Source organism: Chrysochloris asiatica, unplaced genomic scaffold, assembly GCF_000296735.1.
Source record: "Chrysochloris asiatica unplaced genomic scaffold, ChrAsi1.0 scaffold00007, whole genome shotgun sequence".
Classification (NCBI taxonomy): domain Eukaryota; kingdom Metazoa; phylum Chordata; class Mammalia; order Afrosoricida; family Chrysochloridae; genus Chrysochloris; species Chrysochloris asiatica.
Genome location: NW_006408525.1, coordinates 14,423,662 through 14,446,687, shown reverse-complemented (window position 1 = coordinate 14,446,687; position 23,026 = coordinate 14,423,662). Strand labels below are relative to the sequence as shown.

At 40.2% G+C, this 23,026-nt stretch overlaps 1 protein-coding gene across 1 annotated transcript in view; it reads right to left on the bottom strand.

Moving 5' to 3' along the window:
- Positions 1-6,323: 6,323 nt before the first annotated feature.
- MMD (monocyte to macrophage differentiation-associated) overlaps positions 6,324-23,026 on the bottom strand; it is a 40,081-nt gene continuing 23,378 nt past the window's right edge. The window contains exon 7 of the mRNA XM_006832409.1: positions 6,324-6,524. Coding sequence (XP_006832472.1) covers positions 6,324-6,524 — 201 coding nt within the window. The remainder of the gene's footprint in view (positions 6,525-23,026) is intronic.

Sequence of the window (23,026 nt, the reverse complement as noted above, 5' to 3'; positions counted from 1 at the left end):
TAGTGGTTACGAATCGGGCTACGAACCGGAAGGTCAGCAGTTCGAAACTACCAGCTGCTCCACGGGAGAAAGATGAGGCGATCTGCTCCCATAAAGATTTACAGCCTCGGAAACCCTATTCAGGGTCGCTATGGGTTGAAACTGGCTCGATGGCACTTAACAACAACAACAACATATATATCACAGATATCCAAGAGTGTGAAAGAGGACATTGGTACATAAGTATTTTACCTTCCTGCTGCCACCATTGTGAAGGTGGTCGAGCACACAGCAGGCAAAATGATGAAAACTTCCTAGATATTATCAAACATCTTAAGGCAATGAGTAGTTGAGCCTGGGGCTTGGAGTTATAATCTCAGCAGACACCAGGGTCAACTGGCACAACATAGGCCACGAAGGTAACGTTCTAGATTCATTCTACTTTGGTGAGCAGCGCCTGGAATATTAAAAGTTCGTGAGCGGCCATCTAAGGTGCAGCTATTGGTCTCTCCATGTGTGGAAGAAAGAAGAGTAAGGAGAACTGAAGATGCTTGGAATGAATGAAACATGTGAACAACAGTTTCCAGGACCTTGAAACGAGAACTAGATAGATGGTACTCCATTAGAAGGTTCTGGATAGACTGGCATAATGTGTGAAACAAAACTCAGAACACTAAAAAAATAAAAATAAAACCAGACATGGCTTACTGGTCAGAAACTGGAGAAAACTGAGACTATGGCCCTCAATCAACCACCCATCAGGTCTGGACAGGCAAGCAGTAATATGGGGGAACAACTTTTAGCCAAGCAGTAAGTAGGTATGTAGGGGAAACACCACCACTAGTAAGATATGCTTACTATAAATGATGGAATGGTCGTTCATTCAAGATCAAAGAGACAACATGGACCCAAGGACACAGGAAAGAAGGATGGGAAGGTGGATGGAAGGGAAATAAAGAGCCCCAGGGAGGAAGTGGGATAACTGTTGTTCCATGGAGGCAATTGTGCTCATTGAGATGAAATAAGGTGTATTAGTTGTTGAAAGTATAACTGATGATCTTGTCTGTAAACCATCACTCAATTTACCATAAAAAGTAAAATAAATAAATAAATAAATAAAATGTAGATACATGGAAAGAGACACATGCAGATTGATTCTGAAAAGAGTTGAATGTGTATATATGTGTATATATAATAAATAACAATAATAATAGAGATTTGCCAAAAAAAAAAAGGATGAAGAAAACATAGAGAATCACTACACCAAAAAGAATTTGTCACTATTCAACACCAGGAGTCTGAATAAGCTTGGACTTGCCTTATTTTGGATATACTGTCCAATAACCAGAGTCCCTGGGTGGTACACACAATCAGTCTTTAGCCTAAAGGTTGTAGGTTCAAGTTCACCCACAGACATTTCAGAAAAAAGGTCTGGCAATCTACTTATGAGAAATAAGCCATTGAAAACTCTATGGTGCCCAGTTCTACTCTGACGCCATGGGCCAGAATCAGTATTTTCTTTTTGTCTAACATTATACACCAATTTCTCAACTTTCCTGTGGTTGCTCCAAGAGTTCTAGCTGATCCTGTCAGGGAAACTATAGGAAGCTTCTCATCAGTAAGAGCTTGCTTCAGTGCTCATGGTGGAAATGAACTTACTGAAAACCAAAGATTGCCTCACCCCTCACCACCCCCATCCTGCAATCCGCCCTCCTCGCTCTCCTTTAACTCAAAATAACTCTGCATTTGCTTCATATTGTGAGCCTACAGCTGTTAGGAGCTGGGCACAGAGATGGGTGAGACTTCAGTCCCCACTGTGAGAAGGTTCTCAGGAGCAGACAAGGAAACAATGGAACAAGGACCATGAAGAAACTAAGAACCCTGGTGTAGCACCGCTAACAATGGTCAAGAGGACCAAATCGAGGGCACAGTGACCATAACATCTGCAGGTTTGGAATGAGCAAACATTTCAACAGACAGGACAGGGGCTGAGGATAAGAGTATTCCAAGCTGAGAAACGCAGTCATAAAAGCAAAGCACGGTCTGGTGGGGAAAGACTGTGAATTCAGTGTGGCTGGTGTTTCGTGGGGTTCAGGTGGACAGAGGGTCAGGAAGTGTCAACCTACGAAGAATCAGCACTAAGCCATCTGGCCTTATTGACCTAAGAATAGGTCAATAGTTAATGGAAGTTTTGAAACATGGAAAGGGCCTTGTTTCAGATTTTAATTTCAGGAGCAGAATGCTGATACAATTGATGCATTTGAGTTACGGTGTTTGAAAAGAATATTAAAAGTGTCATGGACTGCTAGAACCAACAGGTCTGTGTTGGAAGAGGTACAGCCAGAATGTTCTTTGGAGGCAAGGATGGTGAGACGTCTCTCATACGTCAAACTCTTATTATCAGGAGGGGCCAGTCCCTGGAGATGGACATCATGCTTGGCAAAATGCAAGGTCAGTGAAAAAGAGGAAGACCCCCAATGAGACGTACGGACACTGTGGCAGTAGCAGTGGACTGCAGTCTAACCATTGAGGACGGCGTGGGGCTAGGCAGGGTTTCGTTCTGTTGTTCGGAGGGTCACTAGGAGTCAGAACGTAACATCCACAACGGTGTGGAGGTTAAGCACTTCAGATGGAGGTAGCCAGATGCAGGGAGGTAGCTGCAGTCTTCCCAGGGTAACAAGCTAAGGCTTAAAGTAGGGTCTTTTGTCAAGAACCCCTGAGGAAACCCTTAAACGCGGCGTTGACAGCCTGGTTGACTTGTGGGATACAAGGGAGAGAGAAAAGAAATTAGCCCCTCATTGACTACAACAGGAAATTCAGGAGAAGGGGGTGAGGTGGGGCAAGAGGAAAGACACAGTGTTTTTGAAGTAGGTGGAGAAAGGCTTGCAGGCATCTGGGCAGTTAATTAGTCTTGCCCTGATGGAGAAGTAAGTCCTAAAAAGAAAATAACCCTGGCTGTAGACAGTGATCAGGAAGGTGAAAGCACAGTTGTGCCTGTTGTTGTTAAGTGCCATCAAGTCAGTTCCGACTCACAGCGACCCTGTACAAGGTTTCCAAGGAGTGGCTGGTGAGCTTGAACCACTTACTTTACGGTTCAGTGCCTTACCCTACAGCCTTACACCAGGACTAGGTAGGATCACCCTGGTGGACCAGAGAACAGAATTCCTGGGAAGAACACTTCAAGACAACTCGGAAAACTCGATTGGCTGGCACATTGCCCGGCACATTGCCCGAGGGTTTACTGAGGCTCTCACATGAATACAGGATAGTGCATTTTCTCCCAGATCCATGCCTGACGGATTTAGTTTCACTCGTTTGCTGTTAGTTTTTGCTGTCTCTGGAAAAGCAGCAGTGTACGGAAGAGGAGTCTTCAAAATGGGTGAACTGGATTCCCGCCCCAGCTCCCTGACTTAGAAATCCATCGGTTAACCTTGCTGACATGGTTTCCTGTTGGGAAAGACAGAGAATGACAGCTAATATTCACAGAATCGTTAGGGTTAAGACACCCGTGTGTGTCTGGTGGATACTAGGTCCCAACTGTTTGAACCTTTGTCCTATAGTTATTATAGGGGGTGAGGTGGCTGTGTACAATATGCACTGGGCTGCGAACCACAGGGGGTGGTTCAAGCCTACCAGCTGCTCCACAGAAGAAAGCTGGAGGTTTCTGCTCTCATAAAGATTTATAGCCTCAGAAACTCTATACAGGGTTGTTATGAGTCAGAACCAACTCAACACTTAACAACATAGTTACTATAAGGTAAACCAAAAAATGTCTCTTGGTGAAGACTTATTATACTCTTTTTACTAGCATATTTTAAACTGAAAATATGTTGATGAGTCAGCTCTGGCATTTCAACGATTAAAAAGAAGGTAAGCACTGTTGTTAAGTGCCTTCGAGTCTATTCTGACCCATAGCGACCATAGGGTTTCCAAGGAGCTTGAACCACTAACCTTACAGTTCAAACGGCTTTGCAGTCTGGTACATTAACCCACACGCCACATCAGAAAGCTCTAAATGACAGGGCCTATTTATTTTTCTTTCCATCTTGACTTTAAAAAGAAGGAAGAGGACTAGTTTATGAATTGCGAATAGTAGATTATCTTAAGCTCTTAAAAATGCAACATCTCTTCATGTCTTCTTAAAACCAAACCATAAAAAACCCACAGCTATGGAGTTGATTCTGACTTACAGGCTGTAAAAATCTTTATGGGAGCAGGAAGTCTCCTCTTTCTCCTGAGGAGTGGCTGTTGGGCTTGAACTTCCAACCTTATAGCTATCCTACAGCACCACCACGGCTCCTCAGAGAGGAGGAATCTTAACTGGTAAAGGATGTGTACCTTTGACAAGGTGTGCTCTTTCAAGGTCCATCTATAAGAGATCAGAGTGGTTAACAAGGACTAGAAAGACTTTAGACAAGCCTCTTAGGCAGCAGATGGTTTATGCTAACGAGGGGTAAGAATGGTGTACAACTCAAAAGAGTGAAATCAATGTCACTGAAGTCTATGAGTAGAAACTGCTGAATGGATGTGCGCTCTGCTGTGTGTATTCAACAATAACAACAAAGAAAAGTCATTATTAAAAAAAACACTGCGTTACCATTTTCCCAGTCATCTAGTTTACACACAGTGGAACAAGTCTAAATAACAATTTTATTCTAGTTTACAGCACAAGTTTTTACACACATTTTAGTGGTTTTGACAGTGTTACTTTTGAGCAGACTTGAAATGAATTCATAAAATGCAATATATTAGAAATAAAATATACACAGTAAAACAACAGGCATCCAGATATTCGGAATCATGCATACAGAGGTGAGCCGGTGGGTGCAATCACTGGGTACCTTGCCTATTTAAGAACTCACCAGCGAAGACCAGTTCTCCTGTTCCTCATTCCCATATAATTCACAATCCGAGCATTCTAAACACACACACATAAAATAAACCCTCTTTTAAAGCCACATCAGTATAAACATTGAATTAGCAAGCCTAAGCGTGTGATTTGAGCTAACCATCTGATCAGGTCCATTTCTAGAATGAAGACAATATTTGGCATCTGATCTAAAGGCAAGGTTGTTTCACTTACTAAAACATCAATAGGACAGATTACTCAACAAAGCAACAAATACATCAATCTTAATATAAGACACAGAGGAAACCAAAAATAACACATTAAATACCACTCCACTGAGCCAGGATAGAACCCAGGGACTACAGACACTTGAGTATTTATTTGTGAAACAATGGTTTAAATACTATTGTATTTAAAAAGGGAGGGGGGAGGATATTAGGAGATTTTGAGGAAAGGTCCAAGTGTGAATTTATGTCTCTAATTCCACAATTTACAATGCACATCAAACTGATACTGCAGAATTAAGTGCCAGTGGCACAAACATGGGCAGCAGGCAGGCAATACAATTATCCACTGTAATTACCATAATGCTTTGGGAAGATGGCCAACCCAACAAAGCTAACATAATACAGACATGAATACTCATCCACTACTGAAAGAGACCCTGAAGAAAACATGGCAAAGGCAAAGACAGAGGCAAAAGTTGGATCTTTTGAAAAAGTTAATGATATCAAAATACTTTTCCATCACTGGTAAACCATACTTGGTCAAGGATATGGCCCAAAGCAGCACTAAATTCAGAGTTGGAGGTTGGCAGAAAAGTTTGGAAAACCGCAGTGTTTAAAAATTGGCAATTTCTCCACACTTTTAATAAAACTGTCAGAAGAGGTATGATGTGTGTCTCTGTGGAATGTTGACTGCTTGCTGCAAGAATTCACGGCATGAATGAAGAACTGCAGAGATGCGCTTCAATGAAATATCTTTTTAAAAATTTACAAAAAACTAAAGTTTCTGTTTAAAAACTAACCATGTTGTGCCCAGATGAAACATGGTAAGGAGGGGCCTAAGTTCTGCCCATGATTCTTTATACAGCTAATGGGAAAGTGCTAGAAACCATGTTTTCTTAAAAAGGAAGCTTTGTTATTACACTGACTTGTACACCCTGACCTAGGAATTTAGAAAAATCATGTAGGAAAATCTGTAAAATGAAAATACAAAATTCTGGTTTGTAAACATCTGTTGGCCAAGTCTCTCCAGAGTCCTTCATGATAGTGGAATGGAATGAATAACTGATTCACTATCTCATTTGCTGTGAGAGGGGAAAGCCAGAACACAGCTTTGATACTTTCACAGTAATGCTATTCAAAGGTATAGAGAAAGTCAGTGCGGTTGTCTTTTGTCCTTTGTCTTCTTTCCTGTGCAATTTCAGCTCTTAACCCTACTCCCAAGTGCCATCCCTGAAATAATACTGGTTTGGAGACCTTGTACAGATAGATCATAAATGTCTCATAAAGTCTGTAGGGCTTCGGTAAAGATACTTCCAAATGGCGTAGTAGTGCACCGCAGCTGCCGTGGCCACAAACAGGTGCCAGATGGCATGGGCAAACGGAATGATGCCATCGCTCTTGAAGAACACAACTCCCAAGCAATAAATCAGGCCCCCACAGGCAAGTTCGTGAAGTCCATCGGTGTTATTCTGCCAACAGAGGGAAACATAAAAAGGTGTGACGGTTACTATTGTGTGTGGAAGCTACAGAGATAACTGTTAATTTCACAAGACTCCTGATTTTCAGACACTAAAGCAACACTGCATATGCAAAAATCTCATCTGCAAATAGGAATCAAACAGAAAAGAAGTCCCTTGTACATCTGCCTGGAGTGTACTTTGGGCAATATGAATCTTGATTCAATCAAGCACAGTCACACATGACAGGATGACGTGCTTGCCAGGAGGAGAGGGTGAGCAGGAGTGCCAAGAGAAATACTGCCTGGTGAACGCTTGCTTGGCCACCTTGGGGAGGCCTGGCACAGCAGATTCATATGGGCAACAAAAAAGGTTATGATTTCTTCTTTTTCCCCCATGCTTCCTGGTGACCAGCACTGTGGCCACCCCCAGGGCAGACCCCTGCACTCAGGCGGTCGGAGCCACTTGGGAGACATGCCAGTGTGAGGTGAAGGCAGGCTTAGCCGCTTTGGTGCCTGGATTCAGGCAGACTCAGCTCCAGATCTTTAGAAGCTGCTGAACCACCACCAGTGTTAAATCAGACACTGTGCCCCCAGCTGCCCTGTGGTCCTAACAGACACTGACACCAGGTCCATCAAGGGCCTTCATGAACTCCTTCCAGCTGAGTGCTCTGAACACAGATAACACAGATATGAAGAACTCCATCTAGGGCCAGGAACTCTGCTGGTCACATCCATCCCACACCCACCCTGTAGCATCATTGGCTTGCAGGAGCCCCCCCCCACCCCCAGGTCCAACGGTTGCACTGTTTTTTGTTTTTTTTTGTTTTCGGGTTCGGTTGCTCCCTTTTGTTGCTCTATTGTTTCTGTTTGTTTATTCTTTCTCCTCCTTCTCTTTCTATTCCCTTGAATGGTGTGGAACTGCCAGTTAATGCGCTGGACTGCAAGGTCGGTTTGAACCTCAAGGTTGGTGGGTTAAGCTCACTGCCGCTCCTTGGAAACCCCATCCAGAGTTACTGAGTCGGAATCAATTCAACAGCACTTAACAACAACAACTCTTTCCTCTCCTTCCATTCACTTGAATTTTATCTTTTCTATCTCACTTTTGTTCTGCTTTTCATTTTCACTCTTCTCTTTTTATTCCTTTTGATTTTTCTTTACCACTCTCGAATCACTTTTTCATCTTGCCTCTCCCTGCTTTGTCTAAGTGGGTTCTTTTGTTTTTTTAAGTTCTTCCCTTTATTTCCTCCTTTTTCCCTCTTCTATAGCTCCATTTTTCCTATTGCTCTTTTTTCTTTTTAGTTATTTTTTAGTGGTTTTCTTTTATTTCTTCCTTTTACTTTTTCTCTTATTTTTCTCTTCATAGCTCTAGTTCCCTGCCCTTTTGTCTTTATAGTCATTAAATTATTTTTTCCTGGTTGCTGCCTGTTTTTATTTCTTTTTTCATTGTTTGTCCCTTACTTGTTTATTGTTTTGTTACTTGTATGTGTGTGGGAGTGGTTTTCTCTTTCCCACTGGACAAGTGACAGCAACCACGCCTATACAGACTAATCACAACCACACCATCTGCAGCTCCACCCACTGGACAAGAGCCAATACCAGCTCATATAGCACCTGATCAATGAAAGATGGCAGCCAACACTAGCCAAACCCACCCTAAGCTGAAATGCATGAATGTGAATGGAGTACTGACTTCTAGCCTCTAGTTGTAGCAGACAGGAGATAACTGGTGAGAGCCTAAGAAAACATCAACATACAATCATAAATGAAATATAAATACAACAATCCCATAAGCCCCAGAAACAACAGACAATTTTAGTTCACATGAAGAAACAAGAGAGAATGGCTCAAATGACCAAGATGCAGAGCCAGAAAATATGTCTGAGGAAGAAAAGGTAATGGAACTAACTGAAAAAAAAGTTTTTTTAATGATCTTTAGGTACCTTCAAAGGATCGATAGGAAGATCCGAGGAAAGCAAGGGGAATACAATAAAAACTTTAGAAGAATTGAGGAAAACTCTACAAGAACAAACAGACAAAATAAATGTAAATTCTGAAACAATACAAAACCTGCAATCAGCAATGCAGAAGTTTAATACTAAGATTTTAGAAATGGACAATACATTGAAAGGGCAAAGGAGTAGATTAAAAGCAATGGAAGCCTGAATTACTGAGCTTGAAAATAAAACTGTCAATACTAATATGCTAGAAAAACAATCAGGAAAAAGAAAGAGAAAAATCCAAAGAAGTCCTAAGTGCCATCTGGGATACCATAAAGAGGAACAATTTATGGGTGTTAGGAATTCCAGAACAGAAAGAGGCAATAACAAACACAGAGAAAATTGAAAAGTTGTAAGAAAACGTCCCTGACGTCATGAAAAATGAAAAGATAAGCATACAAGAAGCTGAATGAAACCAACACAGGATGGAAACCAAATGAAAATCATGCTATAATCAAACTTTCCAAAACCAAAGACATGACAAAGATCCTGAGAGCAGCTTGGGGAAATCGAAAGGTTACCTACAAAGGAAAACCAACAAAACTAATCTCTAATTTCACAGCAAAAACCATGAGGCAAGAAGGCAATGGGATGACATATCCAAAACTCTGAAGGAAAAAAACTGCCAACCAAGAATCATATACCCAGCAAAGCTGTCACTCAAATATGACAGTTAAATTAGAATACTTCCTGATAAACAGAGATTAATGGAATTTGTAATGACCAGACCAACTTTACAAATATGCTAAAGGGTGTTCTTTGGAGAGAAAACCAACAATAGCAGACAACAACCTGTGATTATCATACATGACAACACCACCCCAAACTCAATCCAGATATAGAAATATTTAAAGTAAAATAAACCTACAAGACTGAAAATAGGGAACCAGAGATAACATTTTATAATGAAGTCTACTACAAAGCAAGAGGGAATAAATAGTGTAGATACAGAACTTCCAAATGGCAAGGAAGTCAAGTAGATTTCAAGATAAAACAAACTGTTTTAAATGGGGTGAGGGGGGATGTTAATAAATTACAAGGTAAGCTCAAAGAAAATTAATACATTTACACATCAAAAGTTAAATTAAAAAAAAAAAAGGAAATAAAAGAGATCCAGTAAACATCAACACAACAGAAATGAACAGAAAGCACACAATAAAATGAACCAGAACAGAAAATTATGTGGAACAAAGAAACCGGCAGTAACACAAAACAAAGCAAAATCACAGCAATCAGTTCACACCTATCGATAATTACACAAAATGTAAATGGATTAAATGCATCAAGAGACGGAGCAGAATGGCTAAGAAAACAGGATCCTTCAATAAGTGATCTACAGGACACACATCTAACAGATGGAGACAGCCTAAATAAATGCCCATCAACAGAAGAATGGTTAAATGCAATGCTGAATTACAATGACGAATCTTCTAAATACCTCACAACCTGGATGAACGTGGAAGACATTATGCTGAGTGAAATTAGTCAATCATAAAAGGGCAAATATTGTATGAGACCAATGTTACAAAAATTAAGAAAAGGTTTTCTTAATGAAAGAAATATGGTTACAGGGGGTGGGAGGAGACAGAAAATGATTCACGGGCTAGAGGATGGTGGTGGTGGTGTGCCATGGAGTTGGTTCTGCCTCATAGAGACCCTGTGTAGGGTTTCTGAGGCTGTCAATCTTTAAGGGAGCTTAAAGCCTCATCTTTCTCCAGTGGAACAGCTGGTGGTTTCAAGTTGCTGACCTTGAGATTAACAGCCTGATTGCTAACCATTACACTACCAGAGCTCCTTGGGCTAGAGGGTAGACACGTGTTAAAATGAGTGACAGGACAGGGAACATACAAAAGAGAGGTTATCAGAGGAAAGATGAAGGTAGCAGGAGACATAGGGCAGACTGCAACATTAGAGAAGAGAAGAGAGGCTGGGCCTCGGAAGCTGATATAGAAACAAGTCAGTCCCCTGTAAACCTGCAGGATACTGAGAACTAGGAGTAGAAAGGTTGCGGGTTCCGCAGGATGCGTGGAGATGTTAGCCAGACCACGGCTGGACAAAGGAAGGGGTACATATGGGTGTCTCAGGCCTGGGCACTGATGGCTGCCACTCTGTGAGTGCTGGAGCAATTCCTGGGCCAAGTCCAGCGGGGAGCAAAGGAAGACTCCACTCCACCCACTAGCGCTGGATGGGTCTCATGGACCTAGGTCAAAAGCAATGGCAGCAAAAAGGAGGAGCCAACTCAAATTGTTTTAAGATTTCCCCATAAATTGGGATTTCAACCAAGTATATTTTGATTTACACAGTCAAAAAAAAAGGCATTTATTACTTCCTAAAAGTTACAGAGCAAGTGACACCCATTATACAAACAAAATTATCCTCTGTGTATCTGCATGAAGGAGCCCTGGTGTGGTGCTGCAGGTTAATGAGCTTGACTGCAAGGTCTGTTTGAATCGCAACATTGGTGGTTCAAGCTCACCAGCTGCTCCTCGGAAACCCTATACAGAGTCGCTAAGGGTCAAAACTGACTGACGGCACTTTACAACATATGCATGAAGTGCATTTTTCCAGGAGAAGGTTAAGGCTTTTATCATGTGATTCCCAAATGTAGGTATTACTCATTGAATTCAACCTCCTGGTTTTAAAGATGAAGAGACAGTCACAGAAGTAATATCAAGTAGTAGTGAATTTAAAATAAATGTCCAGGAATTAATACTGATAGAAATGATTGGATAAGTAAATAAATGGGGGAGAAAAGATGAATCACTTATGGCAAATTCAAAATAATTTGTGCAGATATTCCACAGCCATGTATGAAGATCTACTCCAAGGAGGTGGAGATAACTCCCATTCTTTACAGTGGGTTCTACACACTGCAAACAGAGAGAGGTAACATTACAGTGAAGAGACATGACAAGCACTACCTCAGTCAAGTGATCAAGTTCAAAACCAACAGTGACAAGTCATGTTGAAAGTCCTTGCCTTTGATATGATGGTGTGACACTTTACTTCTGTGGTCTTCTTCCCCGCAAATCTGTAACCGAGACTAAATCTGAGAAAGACATCAGAGAATCCCAACAGGGCATTCTAACAAACAAACAAAAAAAGTCTGTAGTCATCAAAACCAAAGAAAGTCTAAGAAAATGAGAGCCGAAGGGACCTTAAAAGACAACTGAATGTCATGTGGTGTCCTGGACATTAGGAGAAAACTAAAGAAATCTGAGTAAAGCCTACGAGTTAATGTTGTTGTTGTTAAGTGCCGTCGAGTCAGTTCCGACTCATAGCAACCCCACATAGGGTTTCCAAGGAATGGCTGGTGGGTTTAAACTGATGACCCTGCGGTTGGCAGTTCAGTGCTTATCCTACAGCATCACACCAGGACTCCTAATGCATGAATACTGATTGGTAAATTACAATTACTGTACCATACCAAAGTAAAATGTTAATAATCGGAGGCACTCAGTATGGGGTATTTGGGAACTTGCTGTACCTATCTTTGGGACTCTTCTGTAAACTTGAAACTACTGTAAACTTAAAAGTTGTTTGTTTTATTTTAATGATGATACAACATTTATCATTAATCTTGTTAGGTGTTATGGACTCAGTGAACCTATGCAGAACAGAAGAAAACCCTGTCTGGTTCTGCTCCAGCCTCACCACTGGTATGTTTCAACCCATTATTGTCATCACTGTGCCGATCCTTATCATGGGGGATGGGGGAGCATTCTCTTTTTCACTGGCTCTCTACTTTACTAAGCATGATAACCTTTTCCAGGGACTGGATCCGCCTGATGACATTACGAGACAAAGTCCTGCAATCCCTATTTCTTAGGGACATTCTGGCTGTACTTCGTCCAAAACTAATGTGTTCACTCTCTGGCAGTCTATGGTATTTTCAATATTCTTTACCAACCCCATAATTCAAATGCATCAATTCTTCTCAAGTTTTCCTTTTCCCTGTCCAGCTTTCACATGCATATAAGTTAAGTGAAAATAGCATGACTTGAGATAGGTGCATTAATCCTCAAAGTGACCTCATTGTTCTGCAACACTTTAAAGAGGTCATGTACAACAGATTTGCCCAATGCAAATCATTTGATTTCTTGACTGTTGCTTTAAAGAGTGTTAATTATGTACCCAAATAAAATTAAATACTACACAATTTCAATCTTTTCTCCATTTATCATAATGCTGTTTATTGGTCAAGCTGTGAGGATTTGGTTTCTTTACATTAAAATATAATCTATATTGAAGACTATATTCTTTGATCTTCATGAGCAAGTGTTTTAAGCCCTTTTTTATTTCAGCAAGCAAGACTGTGTATGTGGCAGGTGGTTAATGAGCCTTCCTCCAATCCTGAAGCCAAGTTCTTCTTCATATAATTCAGCTTCTCAAATTATTTGCTCAACATTACAGATTGAATAAGCAAGGTGAAAGGATACAACCTTTCCTCGTTTGAAACCACTCACCTTAGTTTTAAACCATTCAGTATCCCTTTGCTCTGTTCTGCTTCTTGTTCCGTGTACAGGTTCCACACGATCATAATTAAGTGTTCTAGAATCCCCATTCTTTTGCAATGTTACTCATAGTTTATTATGAGCTACACAATCTAATGTCTTTGCACAGTCAATAAAACACAAGTACACATATTTCTCATATTATCTGCTTTCAGCTAAAATCTATCGGCTGTCAGCAGTGATATCCCTTATTCTATATCCTCTTCTGAATCCAGCTTGAGCTTCTGGCAGCTCTCTGTCAATATATTGCTGCAATCGTTTTTAAATTACCTTCAGTAAAATTTTATTTGCGTGTGTTATTAATGACATTGTTTGGTAAGTTTTGCATTTCTGTTGGATCACCTTTCTTTGGAAGGGCAAAATTATCTTCCAGATGGCTGGCCAGGTAGCTATCTTCCAAATTTCTTGGCACAGACTAGTGAGTGCTTCCAGGGCTCCAACAGTTTGTTGAATCATTTCAATTGGTATTCAGTCAGCTCATGGAACTTCATTTTTTTTTTTTTGCCAATCTTGAACTTTTTTCTTCAAAGACCTAAAACTCATAGATTTTAAGTTTTGATAAATGTAATCAACACCCCATCAAGATATACAGCTATCTCCATACGTGAGGAGGTTCCTATCCCAATCTGACACCCATGCTACCAAGGCAACCATTCTTATTACTACTACCACTGATGTACTGTTGTTGTTAGGTGCCGCTGAGTTGGTACCAACTCATAGTTGACTGTATGCACAAAAGAACAAAACACTGCCTGGTCCTATAGACAAGGATATATCCACAGATGGCTAGAGCTGAGTGAAGCATCCAGCTGAACATGAAGTGAGGGGAGATGCACAAGAATACCCAAAGTTACAGACAGTACCCATTTGACCTAGCTTTGATGGCTTGATAATCAGAACTTGATTAGAGGAAGATTAAAAAAAAAAATTTTTTTTTTGATAAAGGAAACATGGGAACTTGACTTATACTCATGGATGTAATAGCTCAAAGTACCAAGAGAGAGGGAAGGAGTCTTCACATCAAGTATCAATGCTATCCGCTCTGTACACAGGGTAGATAGGGACGGACAACTTAGATACTGGCTACCTAAAATGAGGGGGTGATAAAGGCACAAAGTGACTGGCTTACAAGGTTTCAAGGGGGAGTTTAGTTTAACAGTGTGTGGGGGAAGAAAGAGTCTCCACTGAATAGTTTTCATCTTGTCTAAATGGGTCTGATGAAAAGAGATGGGAATAAGATTCGTATGATTCAATAGTGAATAAATGTTATCATGACTAATTGCCACTGTCACAAAGGTAGAAGTTTTGTAACAAAAATGGGGGAGTAGTTAATCTTACAGCCCAGAAACAGAGAACCCTAGGACCATCAAGGGAGAAGAGCACAAGTGGAATGCGGGACCTTATCCAGAGAAGCAGTGATACCAGAGATGGAGTTAGACATGGGGACATGGAGAGAGGGAGCAGCTGAGGACTCTAGATTCATGGAGAGAGGGAATGAGAGCTGGCAGCGAGGAGGCAGACTTGCAGAATGTGCCCTTTGGTGGTGTAAATTATTATATATGGTGATAGTGGTTATGTGCCATGGAGTTGGATTCCCACTCATAGCGACCCTGTACAGGGTTTCTGAGGCAGTAAATCTTTACGGGAGCAGAAAGCTTCATCTTTCTCCCATGGAAAAGCTGGTAGTTTCGAACTGCTAACCTTGCAGTTCGCAGCCCAATTTGTAACCACTATGGTACCTGAGTGTTAAAAATAATAATAATTAAAAAAAAAAAGAGCTTAAGTAAATAGAGAGAAATACTGTTAACTGATGGTACATGGAGGGGGGACTATAATCATTGTAATGAAACAAGGTGTATGATTTGTTAAATATGAAACTGATGATCTAACGTGTAAACTTTCACTCAATTCACAATAAAAACCTTAAAAACAAAAACAAAACACTGCCTGGTCCTGCAACACACTCACAATTGTTGTTAAGCTTCAGCTCTTTGCTGCTGCAACTGTGCCAATCCATCTCGTTGGGACTCTTCCTCTTTTTCGCTGACCCTCCACTTTATCAAATATGGACCACTTGCAGTAAGTTGGCCAGGTAGCTGTCTTCCAAATTTCTTGATATAGATGAGTGAGTACCTCCAGTGCTTGTTAAAGGATTTCAATTTGCATTCCATCAATTCTTGGAGCTTTGTTCTTTGCCAATGCCTTCAATGCACCTTGGACTTTTTCTTTCAGTATCATTGCCTCTTGAATATATGCTACCTCTTGAAACAGTTGAACATCGATCATTTCTTTTTAGTACAGTGACTGTGTACTCCATGGTCTTTTGATGCTTCCTGTATCATTCAATATTTTGCCCATAGAAACCTTCAACACTGCAATTCAAGGTTTGAATATTCAGTTCTATCAGCTTGAGATAGAGATGCTGAGCATGCTCATACTTTTTGGTTTTCTAACTCCAGGTCTTTTGTACATTTCATTTTACTACTACTACTGCCACAGAGTAGATTAATCTGGTCTAGTGTGTCACATAAATGTAATTATCTACTATGTACACTTTTTTGTTTATTGATTTGTTCATTATTTGAGTAGCATCCATGCTTGTGTATGTGGGTTGTTCATTTCTTTTTACCGCCTAGCATTCTATTGATTTACTTAATGCAATTTATCAAGTCTTTCTACCTTAGGACTCTGATAAGTTAATTAGTGTGTATGTTTGTGTGTTTAGTGCCATAAAGTCGGTTCCAATGCATAGCGACCCTATGTAGGGTTTCTGAGGAGCGGGTGATGGGTTTGAACCTCCAATCATGTGGTTAGCAATCTGGTGCTTATCCTACAGTGCCACCAAAGTCTTTTTGTGGATAAACAGTTTCATTTCTGTCAGGCAATACCTAAAGTGGAACTTTTAGGTTAAGTTTACTTTATCTTTTTTGGGGGTGGGGGGTGGGCGTGGTAAGTTTAATTTTTTTTAAGAAATTGCTAAGCAATTCTTTGCAGTAGTTATATAATTTTACAGGGATTCCAGCAGCACAATGGTTAAACGCTCAGCTACAAATCGGTCAGTGGTTTGAACACAACAGAGAAAAAACCTGGGGATCTACTCCTATAAAAATTTCAGCCTAGGAAACCCTATGGGGCAATTCTACTCAGTCTCACAGGGTTACTGTGAGTCGGAATGAACTTGATGGCACACTAAGACACATTCTCCATCCCAATTGCGATGTGCTATGATTCCAGGTACTTAATGTCCTTGACGACATTTGGTCTCATCAGTCTTCTTAAATGAACTAGATACAGGGTAGCTAGTGGTAGCGCACTGTGGTTGTAACATTCCCCAATTTCGCTGATGGCTAAAGATGTGAGACATGGTTTGCAGATCTTACTGGACACTTAACATGTTTCTTTGTCCAGTTCTGGTCAAGTCTTTTACTCATTTTTATAGGATTGTCATTTTATTATTGAGTTGGGAGTTTTAAAAACATATTCTTAGATCCTTTGTCAGACCACCTAGACAGCAAATGTTTTCTCCCAGTGTGTTACTTGTCTACTTATTTTGTTAAAAGTGCTTCTAATGAGCAAAAGTTTTTAATTTTGAATAAGTCCAAATGAACGATTTTTCTTTCTTTTAGGATTGGTGCTTTCTGTTGCCTAAGAAATCTTGGTTGATGTTGGGGGTACCATTGAGTTGGTTCTGACTCACAGTGACTCAGTAAAGAGTTTCCGATGATCTGGGGGGTTTGAACCATGGACTTTGTGATTAGCAGTCCGGGGCTTTTCCTAGAGCGCTACATCAGGACTCCAAGAAATCTTTACTTATCTTAAAACTGACAGTTGCTTGTAAGTTTTCTTCTAGGAACTTTATAGTTTTGGGCATGATTTATATTCAGGTCTATGATCCATCACAAATTAATTCTTGTCTGAGAAATGAAGCTGAAGTTCATGGTTTTTTCACATGGTTATCCTGTTCTACACCACTTGTTGAAAAGACTTCCCCATTAAGTGTCTTTGTCAAAAATCCATTCTCCATATAAGTGCAGGTCTACCTTTATACTCCTCATTCTGTCTTATTGACCCACTGTTTATCCGTAATACTGCACTGTCTGGATTACTACAGGTTTTGGAGTAAACCTTGAAATCAGATTGCATAAATCCTTCAACTTTGTTCATCTTTTCTTAACTAGCTTTGGCTATCCTAGGTCTTTTGCCATTTTCAAATCAATTTTAGAAGCAGCTTATCTATTTCTAGACAAAGGTCTGCTGGGAATTTGATTGAGGTTTTATTAAATTTATGGATCGATTTGGGGAGAATTCACATATTAATGAAATGAGTACTACAATTCATAAGCATGCTCTATGGCTGAATTATTCCATTCTTTAATTTCTCAGCAGCTCTTTGTGATTTTGACTGTAGAGGTCTTACACATTTATCCCTAATTTTTATGTTGTTGTTTTTTAATGTTAATGTTAATAGTATTATTTTTCATGTCAATTTCCAGCTGCTAGGAGTCCTGGTGTGGTGCTACAGGATAAACACTGGACTGCTAATTGGAAGGGCAGCAATTCAAACCCACAAGCTGCTCCTTGGAAACCCTATACCGGGTCTCTAAGGATCAGAACTGACTCGATGGCACTTAACAAGTTACAAACAAGTATGGGGGAGTTGCAAAACATTCATGGGAAAAGTAATGGAAATGTTCCATAAACTTTGGAAGGCCCCTCGTATAGGTAAATATAGTTGATAATTATATCCAGACCTTGTATCCTACTCCGTTGCTAATTTTTCACTCTTATTTTTAGTAAGTTTTTATAGATTCCTTAGGATTTTCTACATCTGATGAGCTACATAATTCCATTTTTAAATGTTAAGTTCTATAACAGATTAATAAGAACAATTTGATATCTTCCTCTTTTTATATCTGACGATGTTCCAGATATAAAAAGAACAATGGTCAGATCTTAAAACCTGAAAGCACAAAATGCCACACAGAGGTTTACTGTGCATTACTGACTGCAAAGTTTACGTGGATCATAAGAAACTATAGATCATTAAGAATGGATATTCCAGAACATTTCATTGTGCTCATAAGGAACCTCTACATACACCAAGAGGCAGTTGTTAGAACAGAACAAGGGGATACTGGATGGTTTAAAATCAGGAAAGCTGTGTGCCAGGGTACATCTTTTCACCATACTTATTCAATCTGTGTGCTGAACAATAATGACAAATTGGATTACATGAAGGACATGGCATCAGGATTGGAGGTAGACTCATTATTAACCACCTGTGATATACAGACGACACAACCTTGCTTGCTGGAGGTGAAGAGGACTTGGATTGTACGTCAATATAAAGAAAACAGTCCTTACCACTGGAGCAATACACAACATCATGATAAATGGAAAAAAGATTAAAGTTGTCAAAGACTTCATTTTGCTTGGCTCCACTATCAACACTCATGGAAGCAGCAGTCAAGAAATCAAACAATGTACTCCATTAGGCAAATCTACTCCAAAAGACCTCTTAAAGGTATCAGTTTCAGGACTAAGGTGCACCTGACCCAAGTCATGGTAATTTCAGTCTCCTTATGTGCATGTGAAAGTTGGACAATGAGTAAGGGAGACCGTGGAACAATCAATGCACTTTAATTATGCTCTTGGAAGAATACTTAAAGTACCATTACCTGTGAAAAGAACAAATAAATCTGTCTTGGAAGAATTACAGCCAAAATGCTCCTTAGAAGCCAGGATGGCGAACTTTGTCTCTCATATTTCGGACATGTTATCAGGATGGACAAGCCCCTGGAGAAGGACAGCATGCTTGGCAAAGCATAGGGTCAGCGAAAAAGAGGAAGACTCCCAAAAAGATGGACTGGCACAGTGGTATTCTCAAGTGTAACAATTGTAAGGATGGCACAGGACCAGTCAGTGTCTTGTTCTGTTGTGCATAGGGTTTCGCTATGGAAACCAATTTAATGCCACCTAACAATTCTTTTTATATATTAATCACATCTGAAAATATTTTGTTGAAGACTTTTCTATCAATTTTGTAAAGCATGTTGGTTGTAGTTTTCTTATCTTTGCAGCATCTTGGTCTAATTTTGGTATTAAAGTTATACTGAGTTGGGCCGTGTTCTTTCCAGGTCAACTTGCTCAGACAGTTTGTGAGGATCCGACATTAAACATTTCATAGAGTGAATCAGTGAATCTACCTGAATGAGGTTTTCTTTGTAGAAAGTTTTTAAATTATGAATTCAATTTCTTTAATAGATACAGACCTACCCAGGTTTCTGTTTCTTTCGACTCTGCTGTGGTAGACTGTCTTTTCAGAACCTTGTTCATTTTATCCGAGTTGTCGGATATATGGTATGAACTTAGTCGTATTTCTTTAGTATCCTTTTATAATATCAATATTGACAGTCCCGTTCTATTGCTTATATTGCTATTTTTATGGTTTTTCTAGATCATAATCAGTCTGCCTAAGCTTTAGAAATTGTACTGATGTTTTCAAAGAACCAATTTTTTGTTTCATTAATTTTCTCAATTGCTTTACCATTTCGTTCTTAATATCTTTTATTTCTTAAATCCTAGCTATTTTGGGATTAGTGAGTTCTTCAGTTTTAGCTTAAGGAAGAAGCTTAGAACACTGATTTTAAAACTCTCTTCTGACATAAACAGTGTTAATGTCATTACACAAATTTTATTAGGTTGTGTTTTCATTGTCATTCCTCTCAAACTATTTTCTAATTTCCTTCTGATCTGTCCTTTGACCCAGGAGGTTATTTTTAAATGTGCTGTTTAATTTTCAAATATTTAGGGGTTTTCTGCATCTTCTTTGTTGTATGATTTAAATTCTTAGATTTACACATTTAAATATGTAAATATTTGAATTTATACGGATTTAAATATTTACATCTACTGAATATTATCTTATGACCAATCTATCTGAGCTATTTTGATGACCATTCCACACTTAGAAATAATTTGTGTACTACACTGGTTGGATGGTGTTCAGAAGTGTCAAATAGACTAGTGATAATATTGCTCAAATCTGCTATTCTCACCATTCTTTGTCTATATGTTTACTTAATCCATTTCTAAAAGAAGTGTTAAAAGCTCCAATTATGAGGGAAGATTTGTTTCCCCTTTCCGTCTGTTAGATTTTACTCCATGCGTTTTGTTGAGTCCTGTGTGGGGCTGTAGGATAAGCACTAGACTGTCAACCACATGGTTGGCGTTCAAACCTACAAGCCTTTTACAGAGTCGCTAGGAGTCAGAACTGAGTTGATGGCACTTAACAAAAACATTTTGAAGTTCTGTTATATATGCACAGGCATTTAGGACTATTAATCTTGATGAAATAATGTCTATCTTAATTCCTTGTATTTGTATCTACTTTGATATCACAGTCAATTCAAGATATCATCTCTACTCCATCCTTTTACTCTTACCGTACCTGTGCCTTTATATTCTAAGTGCTATACACAGCACATAGCTGAGTTTGGGCTTTTTGTTCCCAGCCTGAAAATCTCTGCTCTCTAATTATGAGTGTTCAGTGTGTTCTTACTTGACACGATTATTGATACAGTTGTGCGGTGCCGCAGTGTGTCTCTTCCAGCAGTAGTCTTCGTAACTCCCACCAAACTACTGTTTCCTGATGGGTCTTGGTCAGAGAAGGTGGAGGAAGATCCTGGCGGGTTATATGATTCAGTTGTGAATGATTGTTAATAGGGTTACTTGGGAAAACGTGGGACTCTAATGCGGGTATAAAATGAGCCATCTCAGAAGCAGGAGGGAGGATCTCAGTGCCATTGAGAATAAAGAGCTAGGAGTGGAGCATGCCCACTGGTCCCTGAAAATTCCTGGGTACTGCACCTCCCTGACCCAGAGACAGAAAGCTGTGACACTGGAGGAGCAGAAGAGAAGCTGCAGTAGAACCAGGAGGCAGAGCATACGACAGGGCGTCAGGCTTCTGTGCCCACGGAGCACGTAAAGCTGAGTGACTTCGGGAAGGTGGCTTGCTTGCACGCACAGTGAGGTGCCTCCAGGCACTTAATTGGAGGAGCTAGGTTTGCTGACCCCGGACACTGGGGCCAAGTGCCTTCAGGGTAAGGCTTATGGTGGAGTGCTCTGTCCTGTGGGCATCTATCAGCAGCACTAACAGCTCTTGTCTGTGGGCATGGCTGAGGAAAGGCTGTCCTGACCAGAAGATCTGTGCCCTGAGCAGTTCTGACCTGTTAACTTCCCTTTATAAACCCCATCACTGAAGTACAGTGTCTGAGTTCTGTGTAACCACTGGACTGAATCACTGAGCCCCGCTGAGGAGTGAGGGATATGGGCGGAAAGGTTGGTCTCATTTTTTTGCTGGTAGCTTTTAGGTCTTCCCATCTTGATCTTTGTTTTATCTTCGGCCTCATCTAGTCTTTGTTTTCTTTATCCTCTTTTCCTTTTTTTTTTTTTTTCCTATGTAATTAATTGAGTATCTCCAATATTCCATTTTATCTTTTCTACTGGCTATTTAAGGAGCCCTGGTAGTGTAGTGAGTGACAGTAATCACAAGGTCAGCAGTTTAAACCTAGCACCTGTTCTGTTGGAGAAAGATGAGGCTTTCTGGTTCTGTAATGATTCACCGCCTCAGAAAACCTAGACTGAGTTGATGTGAGCTGGAAGCGACTCAACGACATGTAGCAGAAAACGCACAGCTGCACTGCTTATTTAGCTGGGACTTTCCAAAACACATTTTTATAGTTATGCTAAGGGTTACAAAGTACATCCTCATCACAGTAGATCTTGATTATTATTATTATAGTCACACACAGTATACTGATAAACTTTACAGCCCCATCCTTTGTTGTGTTGTATTTTCTTTCTAGTGTTAAAAAAACCCTACCTTCTCTTGTAAAGAAATTAAGCAATGAATAGTCTTTTATGTTTAGCAGCTCCCCACCTCTAGCATGAAATTTGTGCTAGCTGTACAACTACCCCACACACATAATGCACCTACTCATACAGGTATAGTCTCCAGATAGGCAACATAGTGAATGCTTTTCAATCCTTCAAAGATGCTTGTGTTTGTGCTCTACCAGGGACTCCGTGTCTGCTGCATGTCCTACTTATAATGATTGCCTCAACCCTACCAAATCCTGGGCCCCACTTGGCTTTCAGAATTAGCTAGTATCATTTCCTCTGGTACTAACTTCTGTCTGGTGCTCCCATCACAACCAGGGAAGGCACCAAAACACCTGTTTACTTTCTTGTTTAATATGAATGGCATTTCCCTGCTTCATCCAAGTTCTGTGAAGAATAGTTAAGGGATGACCTTGCCAACATAAATGTGGCAATAGCCACCTACTATTGAGGAGGGTTAGCATAAAAGGAGGAAGACCCCTAGAGAGACGGAGTGACCAAGTGGCAGCAACAGTGGGCTTACATGTAGCATCAACTGTGAGACTGGCCCAGGACCAGGCAGTGTTTCCTTCGGTTGTGCACAGGGTTGCTATGAGTCGGCACCAACTCAAAAGCAGCTAACAACTATTGCTCCATTTGTGAAAATACCAATTACAAGAACTATAAATAAAAATTCTGGATAAACCTGTTTTTATGATACCCAGAGGGGATTTACTTGGAGTTCTACCATAATGATTCGTAACCCATTGGCATAAACCTCTAACTCTATGTTTTTCATGGCAGATTTCTCTCATCTGTCACTTTCCCCTTTACCCCACCCCCACACCCTTTTCCCAGTTGTCTTCACCAACCAAACTATATGTATTTTTCATGCTAGGAAATTACCAAAGTTACCCTATACCTCCTAATATTCCAAAGGAAAATAGTCTCAAAAGGATATCCTCTGAAAAAACCAGAACCAAACCAATGAATTCCCCAAACTTCTATAGGTCTTTTCACATGGCTAGGGGAAGAACTATGTGCCTATGGGAGGCCTGGTGTGGGCTGTAGGATAAACAACAGATTGTTTAATGCAAGGTTGGCAGCTCACACCCACCAGC